Source organism: Diaporthe amygdali (genome assembly GCF_026229845.1).
Source record: "Diaporthe amygdali strain CAA958 chromosome Unknown NODE_4_length_2575358_cov_65_588622, whole genome shotgun sequence".
Classification (NCBI taxonomy): Eukaryota; Fungi; Ascomycota; class Sordariomycetes; order Diaporthales; family Diaporthaceae; genus Diaporthe; species Diaporthe amygdali.
In genome coordinates this window covers 2,494,302-2,505,255 of record NW_026517024.1, presented here as the reverse complement: position 1 = coordinate 2,505,255, position 10,954 = coordinate 2,494,302, and the positions used below count along the sequence as shown (strand labels likewise).

The 10,954-nt window shown below is 52.1% G+C and overlaps 4 protein-coding genes across 4 annotated transcripts; 2 read left to right on the top strand and 2 right to left on the bottom strand.

The window, feature by feature from the left end:
* Nucleotides 1–1,007: 1,007 nt before the first annotated feature.
* Nucleotides 1,008–3,669, bottom strand: J7T55_008950 (uncharacterized protein; the record flags this gene model as incomplete). Its single annotated transcript, XM_053139320.1, has 8 exons — nucleotides 1,008–1,387; nucleotides 1,545–1,678; nucleotides 1,746–2,140; nucleotides 2,196–2,275; nucleotides 2,504–2,742; nucleotides 3,043–3,065; nucleotides 3,360–3,538; nucleotides 3,630–3,669. The coding sequence occupies 8 exons, from the start codon at nucleotides 3,667–3,669 to the stop codon at nucleotides 1,008–1,010; spliced, it is 1,470 nt and encodes a 489-aa protein (XP_052998222.1).
* Nucleotides 3,670–5,025: 1,356 nt separating this feature from the next.
* J7T55_008949 (uncharacterized protein) lies at nucleotides 5,026–6,462 on the top strand (the record flags this gene model as incomplete). Its single annotated transcript, XM_053139319.1, has 1 exon — nucleotides 5,026–6,462. The coding sequence occupies one exon, from the start codon at nucleotides 5,026–5,028 to the stop codon at nucleotides 6,460–6,462; it is 1,437 nt and encodes a 478-aa protein (XP_052998221.1).
* Nucleotides 6,463–6,834: 372 nt separating this feature from the next.
* J7T55_008948 (uncharacterized protein) lies at nucleotides 6,835–7,367 on the bottom strand (the record flags this gene model as incomplete). The annotated part of the gene is made up of 2 exons (XM_053139318.1): nucleotides 6,835–7,050; nucleotides 7,134–7,367. 2 exons carry the CDS (start codon nucleotides 7,365–7,367, stop codon nucleotides 6,835–6,837), a joined length of 450 nt encoding a protein of 149 aa, XP_052998220.1.
* A 937-nt stretch (nucleotides 7,368–8,304) lies between these two features.
* On the top strand, nucleotides 8,305–10,948 carry J7T55_008947 (uncharacterized protein; the record flags this gene model as incomplete). Its single annotated transcript, XM_053139317.1, has 5 exons — nucleotides 8,305–8,475; nucleotides 8,547–8,641; nucleotides 8,691–8,811; nucleotides 8,874–8,972; nucleotides 9,029–10,948. 5 exons carry the CDS (start codon nucleotides 8,305–8,307, stop codon nucleotides 10,946–10,948), a joined length of 2,406 nt encoding a protein of 801 aa, XP_052998219.1.
* Nucleotides 10,949–10,954: the final 6 nt, after the last annotated feature.

Here is a 10,954-nt window from a genome sequence, read left to right as displayed (position 1 = left end):
TGATCATCTTTGCAGAGTCATTTGATTGTTACATCTCCCAAGACCGGAGACGACATTTGTCTCCAGTGGAAGTACATGCCTAGGGAGTTCAGGATCCAGGGTGCGTCGTTATGGCCGTGAGAAATATGGGACCGGCGGCGAAGCTGACATCCTGCTACCACCGGGACCGGCTGGCTGGCCGCCAGAGCCTAGGAAAACATGGTCCACCATACGATCATATGCGCGTTGGAACAGAAGAATGTGTAGGAGTTCGCAAGTTAGCCCTTCGGAAATGTGCAATCAAGGAATTCGACTCGGTCACATTTGTATCGCCCACGCTTTGCTCTAAGAGTTCCAAGGCGCTGGATAGGATAGCCTTCGTGGGTGTCGAGTTCTCTGCTTGTTCAAACAGGTACTTAGGAATCCCTCAAGTTCCCTGCGAGTAAGTGCCAAGGTTGAAGGGGTCCGGCTCCTGCGTTCGATATTGCTGTACGGATGGCGAGAGTCGCGAACGCGGTGGAACGAAGTCTCGTTCTTGTCTGGGCAACACGTAATAGATGTACATGAGATATCACATGCAGGCTGAGGTTACATCACCATGGGATGTCGTCGAAATAGGAGGGGCCAGGAAAGGGGGATGGCTGCACGGACCATCCCAAACCCAAACCCCAGGCCACTTACAAAGGCAAATGTGGGGGTGGGACATTTTGAGAAAGATTGAGCAGAAGCCCCGTAAATACAGTACCCGTGTCTTAGCAAGCTGGTGTTTTCATTACCATTTCACAATTAATTAATCCTCCTGCTCCAAAGAGCGATTCATAAAGTACGAGACCATGGGTGTATGCCTGATTGCGTCGCGCCACAACCGCAGCAGTGTAAAATTATACTGCAGATGCATGATCCCGAACTACCCTGGCGAAATGCCTTTCCCCTTCCCTTCTGATTCATCCAAGTTATTTCTCATAGACAAATCTCGGATTCAAGTAGAGGGGAGTGAAGGTGGCCTGTCAGACTACGATGAACTTTGTTCACCTGTACCCTGGCCTGGGCCACTCGTCGTTATGGTCGCCCGGTCGAGCGCCATTACCAGCCTCAACATCGCTAGTCATCGGCCGGCTGTCCTGACTGACAATTATACGAGTCGTCCGTGTGATCCCAGCACTGAGTTTTGCGTTGTGAAGTTGCTCCGTGGACTCAGATTCAACCGGATCCATCGGAATTCCATCCTCGTCCAACTTGTAGTAGGCCTTGCTCGTCGCAGTCACGGACTTTCCGTGCGATATATTGCTGCTGAATTGGGCCGATTTGTTGTTCGAGGGTCCTTTGGTGGTAGTTGTATTCATACCAAACGCTCTTTTGATGTTCTTGAGGACACCGGTGTCCCTGAGGATCTTCGGTATACAAGGCACTATCATCGTCCTCTAATTAGCAACTATTGCGAAAAGCACCTGAGTCTTAAGCCGAAATCAAATACGTCGGTAGCATATAGCTTCCAGAGCATGGTTTGAGTGTCTTGGGAAAGACTGTAGCAGCTCCAATGACTGGGGTTAAAGGGTTTGGCTTACTGCAGCACACAAAGAAACCACATGTCATCTCTGCTGTTGCCCAGAAAACGAGAGGCCCAAGAGCATATATCGCGTCAGCTGCCTCCCCATAAGCAACGGTTGTGGCCAGTCTGAAGGCTGCCGAAACGCAGGCGCTGTGATGTCCTCATGTCAGTCTACCGGGATAAAAAAAGGAATGCAGACTTTGTCTTGCAGACTTACAGCAAGCCGAGGCCGAAGACCACGGAGACGCCCAGCCTCTTCTGCCATGTCATTTTCAGAGTCCAAATGACACGCTGTGGCAATAAGAAAATGGCAATATCAGAGACGAGCTGGATGCTGGCCGAAGACACCTGGAGCGGGTAAAGTTCGAAACACTGAGCGTCTGTGATGGTAAGATCCCAAATGGCGGCGTGAGGAATGCACTGGAGATTGAGAGCAATGATAGTGGCAACTCCTGCCCCAATTTGGACGAAACAGACTGTCATGCAGCCCCAGAAGAAGGCATTCTTCATGTGAGTGCCCCTAGGAACGAACATGCGAGTCCACTCCGTGAGGATAGCGACCTTGAGAAACGGAAGTACGAAGGAGTAACAGACTCCGAAGACGAGGATATACTACTTTATAATCAGCTCGTGGTTCTGGGATGATGACAGAGACATGCTCACTTACGTATTGGGTGGGCAGCATGTCCTTTACCCTCACGTTCCATGTGTGCACAAAGTAGCCTGGAGTCTCGACCATTGCAAAGTCTGCCCATGCAGCTCCCCAATAGCATCCCTAGAATGAGTTTCATTAGGTCGGCGTCTATATTTCATTTGAATGGGATAACCAACATATGCGAGAACAACTAGAACTGGAACAGATCTCATAATTAGCCATTATGCAATTCTAAGCTAGAGTGATGGCCCACTTGTCTGATGCGTCCCATGTGGAGGCCAGGTAAAAATTGGGCATCACGAACAGAGACCAACACTCACTCTCTTCAACTTGAACTTTCCTCAGCAAGTATACACGCGCGTACAGGCGGACCAGGACACAAAAGGTGGAAATGACAATCATCGTGACAAGCACACCGATGGCCAGTCCATTCTCATTGGGCGGATTCTCGAAGTCTGACGTCTCGCCCGCAGGCGGCGCCATGGCAGGCCCGTTCAATATCGCGTCCATTGTGACAATGGGAGGAATTCGGAATTCGGTGAGCGAATGCCAGCGCTCGCTGTTTGATCAAATGAGTGGCTATTTGGCTGCTTGCCAGAGAAAATGGGCCTTATTTTTGGCCGTTTGATTGTCAAGAATGAAGCTTCCGGAGAAGAAGACAAAAGAAAAGAATGAAGAGCGCCAGACGAGCCAGTTTTGAGATTTCAACCCCTGATGATAGTATTGAACGAGCGTCAGGAATATTTCCGAATGAAGAGCCTGGCTGAATGGTTCCGGAACATAGGAGAAAATTTGCTAGGCACGTCCTGCTTCAGACTTCTGAAAGATCATATTTCACTGCCTGAAACGGAAAACTCACTGTTGCCATCGAGAAGACTCTTCCTGATGGAGATTAATTTTCATTAGCAATGTCGCGAAGTTCGCCCTTCTCTAGACCAACAACCTCCACCTGAACCTCAAAACCTTCAAGAGATGCAGGTACGAGAATGAGATCTGTAAGATTTCGCCCCTGAGTTTGACATGGCCCAAACTCGGTCCTTACTCATAGCGCGCCAGCAAAACACCGGGAAGGCCTCGTACCTGCCATGGCTACCTCGCAGCACTCAACTTCTAACTTTCCACTGCATTGGGTTGCTTTGCCAAGGGGCTCCTGACTTCTGTGGACCACCGACATACTAGTCCTGGCTCTTGACTTGTCAGAGTTGCGTTGCCTTGACGCACGTCGATGCTACGCCGCCTCTCTGCCGACAAAAGCATGAGTTTACCCGCCTGGTCGGAAATCACGAGATCAGTCGACTTGGCTCTCATGCACAATAGCCCTGTCCTGCGTGACTTGACCATCACATGCCTTTCATCTGCCCACCACGGAGAGGTCTCTCCCCGGCCAACTTGCTGGAGTTGGAGTCGTTGCTCGAAGAACTAGTGATGGTGGACCACCTTGCCTACCTCCCTGCCCGTCTTTGTACTCGAAGTTCGCCACGAACATAACCAGCGTATGCGAACGGAATCATCAACCGAGATACTCCAAAGAAGGAAACGGCCATCAGTTGTACCATGGTACCTGATGTAATCTTGGCATGTATTGTGGTCCTATATGCCGATTGTCCGAGGCACCACGATGGACAACCCATGCCACGGGGAATAAAAACCACCGTTTCCGTGACCGGCGGTCTGACAAGTGATTGACTGGTTGCCTGGGGTGTTCATGAAGGATTGCTCTTACTGTGCTAGCACAGGTACTGAGGACGCGGCCCCAGATCCTTGCCTCATCCAGCCTGGCAGATCCAGCAGCTCAGGAGGGGTTGTTGCTCAAAGTTTAGAGCCAGTCATGATGTCCCCATGATTCATTTCCTGCAGGCACATCTGTGGGTTTGAGGTTTCTGGGCAAAATACTCATCGCAAGGGCATCGCCAGGACTGGAGATGAGGTCGTGGAAATAACCCGCTGCTCCGTTGTGATCGGCGGGAGGAGTCCGGGTACACGGTGACCAAAGCCCCGGGCCGCTCCGGCCCACATTATTGCGCTCGGCAAATCCACTTACACGACTTGCGATGAATGCCATGTGGGGACTGATGGTCCAGGTGGTGTGGGATGCGTGTGGGGCCTGATGGTTCTGCTGCTGACTGGTCTGCGGTGTTGTAGTGAAGTGGGTTCTAAGGTGTTGCCAGGCAGGGTGTCATGTGTGAGTCCATCCACGCGGTGTCCTTGATTGGTCGAGTATTCCATTGCCTCTATGAACTTACGCGATATGTACTTCCTACAACACGTAGTTTCGCGGTTTGGGCAGTCAAGCCCGAATTTCTCAACCGACTCCATAATTCTACATCTTGCCCTGGGCGCTGCATCAATATGGCTGATCTCTTTCCCTTACAAGATATACATCAGACGACCAAGACAAAGGTCTTTGGTACCGTCTCAAATGCCTCAACTGCCCCGCAAAAAGGATATCTTCAAATTCCTACAGGTGAGTGTAGTAGAGGCCAAGCGTGGAGCGTTGATTCCCGGGAGCGAGGTGGTTGTTTACCCAGACTCCGGTCCAGTGCCTGCTGAGGATCACATTGTGTGCGGTCAAGGTGCCCTCCTATCTGGCAGTCCATCAGTCGCCAGAAAAGAGCCCACAGTCCACGAGGCTGATGAGTCTGCAAATAAGAAAGCTCCGACAAGGCAAGGAGCTTAGAGGCAGACAGATCTGAGCCCGTACGCCACCCACCTCTCACCTTCAACGGGTCATATAGATCTCGAATTGCACGAATTTCTCTGCTGAGTGTGTCCAGCACAGATAACCTACACCCTTTCGTGATTCGACATCCAACGCCTTGATTCCGAAGCCCAAACAGCTGCCATGCCTAAGCAAGACGTGTTCCACCTCCGCCCTTACGGCTGGGAAAACGATCCCGAGGAGGAGAGATTCAAGGTCACCACCCTTGACTATCTCACTGCCTGTACATACAACAATTACGCTCTGTTCTTCAAACTCGAGGATACAGACAAGCCACATGCTGTCGAAGTCCTGAAGGCTGGCCTAGAGCGGACCATCGCTCAGGCCCGACACTATGCTGGTGTCATCGAGAAAGACCCCGATTTTGGTCACTCATTCGTCAAGAAGAAGGACAGTACTGTTCGTCTCTTCGTGCAGTACCTTGATGACCCAAAAGATGGGTATCCGACTTTCCAAGACTTCGAGAAGTCCAATTTCTCTGCGGTCACCATGGGCGACCTGAAGCTGTGGAGTGTTGAGCCGATGACCTACGGCGAGAAGCCGGAGGCTCATCCCGACAATAGGCCAGTTGCCTCAGCCTTCAAGGCAAACTTCATCCGAGGTGGTCTGGTTCTCAACATCCACCATCACCACTATTCGAATGATGTAATGGGATGGGCTGGCTTTGTCCATCAGCTGGCGGAGAACTGCCACGCCGTCAGCAAGAAAACCCCCTTCCCCTCTTGGGACCGAAAGAACTTGGACCTATCTTGGTTCTGCAAGCCAGACCCGCCAGAGACAGCCAAAGTTGACGGCCCTCCACCGCAGAGTCGCCACCCAGACCACACCACTGGCCAGTCACTTCTCTTCCACCTGCCCAAGAGCAAAGGTGCCGAGCTGAAGAAGTTGGCCAACCCTGAGGACGGCACTTGGATCTCGACTTACGATGCCTTCTCCGCTTTTATCTGGCGTACCCTGAGCCGTGTCCGCGCCCCCGTCTTCAAGACAGATCTCTCATCAAAGCTGTTCTGGGCTGAGGCCATAGACATGCGGCGGCGCATGCAGGTCCCCGCGCGCATCCAACACAACGTCATGTTCGCGGCCCTGTCCGACACATCTCCCGTCGAACAGCCCACCGCAGGCGAGGTTATCTCAGATTGGCCGCTGTGGAAGGTTGCACGCTACGTGCGCCAAATGACCAACACCGTGACTGAGTCGAGTCTCTCCCAGACGCTGGACATGGTCTCCACCGTTCGCGACAAGACAAGCCTGAACATCCAGATCGACTCGAAACCGCCGCTGTCCATCCTCCAGACCGACCATCGCGATGCGAGAATCAACGAGACAAATTGGGGATTCGCGAGGCCCACCACCTACCGCCACGTTATTGACAGCATTGGCGTTGGTGTCATCGTCATCTACCCGCCTCGTGACCCCTCGCCCGAGTCCGACGAGGGCCCTGAGTTTGCTATCTTTTACGAGAAGCGGCTGGCTCAGACCCTGATCGATGACCCAGAGTGGAACAAATTCTTCGAATACCGAGGTGTTGATGCCGAGGATGCTTTGGCCACCGTTGCCTAAGACGTCAAGAACATGCTTGTCGCGGTATAAGTGTATCATCATTCTCGATATCAGAAAGAAGAGCAATATAGTTCCATGAATCCAGCAACGGTCACACCAGTGTTTGATCTGCGAATATTGTCTTTCAGTATTGTGCTCTTGTTCCAAAAAGCTCGCCCACCTTATCTTGTATGCCATCGTGATCTCTTCCATTCTGCCACCTGCCTACATATATGCAGACATGAGAACACCCGAGTCGATCGCAAAGGTCGACAAAGTACTATTGCCGTTTCATTCTCCCTGCAACAGACTTGAATTGGCGAATTTGCGATGCTGTGTACTGCCGAATACCAGTGGTATCCCATTGTCAAGGGTTCGTGAGCGTCGGCAAGCTTAGTCGCGAGTGATCCAGTACGTCCTCTGCATATAGAGAGCTGCCATGAACCAGTCATCTCCCTCGCGCCTCCACGTCCCATAGTAATGCCCTCCACCAGTCCCGTGGTTCTTCACGTCTGTCCCTTTTGGTCCCGCATGATAAATGACAGTGAAAATGGCCTTGACCTCATCAGGACCGATCTGCTCCAACTCGCCTGGTCCGACTGAATGGATCTAGGACATGTTCAGTCTTGTTCGGCCAATAAAGAATAGATAAATAAATTTCGAAGTAGAAAGCCTCTCCTCATGCTACTTACGACTTGAATGGTCTCAAATGCATTATGGAAGAAAGTACAGAAGGCTTCCCGGTTGTCGAAGATGTAGTCAACGCCATTCTCATGAATTACGGAGCCGTCTGCGCCAACATACTTGAAGGTTGCGCCGGGGAGGGCAACTTTGTCGAAGAGATGGAGTTGTCTGGTATCAGCTAAGCGGCAGTACTGCGACATCTTACGACGGATGATCTCTGCAACTTCAGAGGAGACCGCCATGTTAGTTGAGGGCTATGGGTATGTTGAAAAGAAGGCTCTCAATGGTGAAGGCAAAATGGATGGTGGACGAAGAAATGATATAGAAGCTAGAACATGGCAGTCCAGAAGTGATATATATTCCTTTGCCTACCCCCGCCGACACAGATAGACCCGGCTGGAGTACTTTTATGCATGTGACCATATTCCTCGAAGTGGTGGTCCCTACACGTCCGATACTGGCCTTTCATGGGCCACCCACTCAATGTATGTGGATTAGCCGGCCAAGAAGTGCAAGAGGCACAACAGCTGCAGGTGATCGGTCGATTGGAAAGGGAGGGGGTGGTGGAGGATCCATCCAGTCAGTTGGTCAGTGGCTTGCTGGGAAAGATGGCTTTATCTTAATATTTCGAGAGTCTACATAAAATTTTGGCCCTTTATTCATGCTAGTCACCAGTGAGGCCAATTTTTTGAGCGAGAAAATGATGGGATGGGTACCACTTTAGGTTCCTAGAATGAGCTGCTTTGGAGTGCAGTTGGGCGGGCTTGTGCATGGATAGGTTGGCAAGGTGCATGTTGATTGCGAGGGAGGTGGTGTGATTGATGACGGATACCCTAACCCTCGGATTAGTGGTCATCATGGTGGGCTGGCAAGGGCCAGGGTGGACCACTCAAAGCTCGGCCAGAAAAGTGGCAGCGGTCGCGTCTTCTGAATCGCGTGCACTGTTCATTTGCATCATCGTCGCAATACCAGTCAACCTCATCCTGAACATTTCAAGGTCTGCCCGAGCTCTATGCCATATTCAAGCCAGCGTCACACACCATCGTCGACACAACCATCCTCGGTGATGACAGATCCCTCTGACGCAGTCAAATCGCTACTAGCTGTCCCTTGTCGGCCATAAGCGCGTTTGTTGTCGCCCGTCGCCTGCGCCTCTGCCTTCAGCAGCCTTTGCTCAAAATGAGCTCGAGGAAGCGGTCTCTGCGCGAGGCCAACATCACACCTGCAGAACAAAGCCAGGAGAACTCCTTGATACATCAGCTGAGGAACTCGTTCTACTTCGCAAATCTCTACCAATGGATCTGCATATTCGGAAAGGTTGTCAAGATCGACGACAATCTAGACATCGAGGTGCGCGCCCATGGCTGCTAGATGCTATGCCAACTACTAGAGTCATTCTTTATTGACGAGCAGTATCACAGGATCTCGAGACAGAGTGTCTCAAGCATGACTCCATGGCCTTACAAGGCATTGGTCTGTCCATGCTGAAGCACCTCTCGTCGCATCGCGGATTGACGTACGTCCCTTGACGCATCGACTCCCTAGCCCGCACTAATATCGGTTAGACACGAACTCTTTGACGAATACACCCGACGACAATTTGTTGCCAAGATGCCAAACAAGAGGAATCCTTTTGGGGACGGTGAGGTCACTGAGAAATTTGCAGATTTTGATCTCTTCAAGAAAGTCCGTCCCGCCTCCGTTACCCTTCGGTCCTTCGTCGCCATCTGACTCTATTTGTGATATAGCTTCGCACGCTATGGCAAATGACACAACTTATCATGATGAAGCCCGAGAACATTCGACCGAATATGGATGAGCAACGAGTCGATGACCAGACGAACTGGGTTTGTTCTCATCTGATATCAGCTGTGAAGTTACGCCGCGGCTGACGTGATCACAGAGAATCGAGCCGTATGGTTGGGACCGCAAAGACCGCGAATACTACGTACTAGACGATAATCGAATGTATCGTCTCACGGCCGCGGCTCCTCCCGCAGCTCCTCCAAAGAAAAACTCACAGAAAGCTAAAGCTGCAGCGCGGTCTGCGAAACGCAGACGTCTGGCGGCGTCTGTAGACAGCACAAGCAATAATGGCGATGATGAGACAGGCAGCGTGTCAGAAAACAACGAGCGGTTCAATCATGCCGACGAAGATCCCCTTGATGGAGCTACTTGGGAATGCGTTGCCATCACTCTTGATGAAGTCCGCAGTTGCATCGAGCCATTCAAAAAGACGAAGGACCCCAACGAGAAAATTTTACGGGAGCAGATTGAGGGCCATCTCGTGCCCATACTGGAGAAGCAAGAGGAATCTCGGAAGCGAAAGATGGCACAACGGGAGAAGGAGCTCCTGAGTCTGCAGAAGATGGCTCATGCCAAGAGATCAAGCCGCCTCGCCGGCAAAGCGGAGCAGCGCAAGCATGAAGAGATCGAGCGAGAAGAACGTGAGAAGCGGCAGGCAGAGGAAGTTGCCGCACGGAAGCACGAAGAAGAGAGAATCAAGATGGAGAAGGAACGTGGCAGCCGATTGATGTCCAGGGAACAGCGCGTCCGCGACCGCGAGGCTCGACGTATCCAACATGAAGAGGAATTGGCTCAGCTTTCAGAGGGAAGCAAGGGTCCCGAAGCCGGTCGCCTGTCCGAGCGTCGCCTCAAAGCGGAGATCGAGAAGAACAAGCAGGCACTGAAGGAGTTGGAAGAGGAAGAAGAAGAGTGGAGTTTTGATTGCGTCTGTGGGCTCCATGGACAAGTCGACGATGGCGAGCACTCTGTTGCCTGCGAGAGATGCAATGTCTGGCTACACAGCAAGTGTCTCGGCATCGATGAAGATGAGGCTGAGCGAGACGACTTCCACTTCATCTGCAACCATTGCCAACAGGTCGAGCGGGAGAGGAAGGATAAGCAACAAAAGCAGCCGCAGAAGATCAAGGTCAAGGCCAAAGAAGTTGTTTCGACCCCATCGACTACGTCGACACCAGCTGCCAAGCTTATTTCCACGACACCAATTCCGCTACCTCAAATTCCTGGCATGAATTCGAACATCCACATCGACGCAAAGTCCAAGCAGTCTCCGCACGCTGGTGCTGCCCAACTGAACGGAGTATCGCTGCCGTCCGCAAGCGCTTCCACTATCGCAATGGCTCCAGAGCCCTCCCCACAAAAGCACTCTTCGCCTCCAGCCGACAACACTACTGTCACACAGACATCCTCTTCTGTGGCTCCTCAGCCGCCGTGGGCTTTCCCTGCGCGGAAGCTATCGCTCAACGGTGTGGCGCACAACCCTTTTTCTTCACCACATCCGAGCCTACTGCCTCCAGACCAGTCGCCCAACAAGTCTCGTGCGTATGGCAGCATTTACAACTCATCCAGCCCAATCGCCCATAAAGAGCTAGAGACGGATCCATCACTTAGTGATCGCCCGGCCCTACATCCGACCGCAAACGGCACCCTCCCTAGCTGCGGGACACCATCGAAGGAAACAAAGGAGGCTTCAACAGTCTCCCCACAGAAGCCGTCACAGACTCCACTGAACTCCGCGAGCAACTCAAAAGCCTTGGATCAGCTGATGTCTTCCCCATCATCAATGACAACACCAAGACTGAGCCCTCGCCCAGAGGATAGTGACCCACTACCGTCCTCTCGGGGTGGTCTCTCCCCCACGAAGAACTCGCCAACCTTGTCAGCCGTCAAGTCTAGCCCAGCAAATGCCCGTCTGCCGCCCGTTGCAGCGTTATCCCCCACGCCTCACCAGATTGACCTGACTCCTCCTGTCAAGCATGACAGCGAACCTTCCCGTCCCTTATCACAGCATGACTCATAAGGTTCA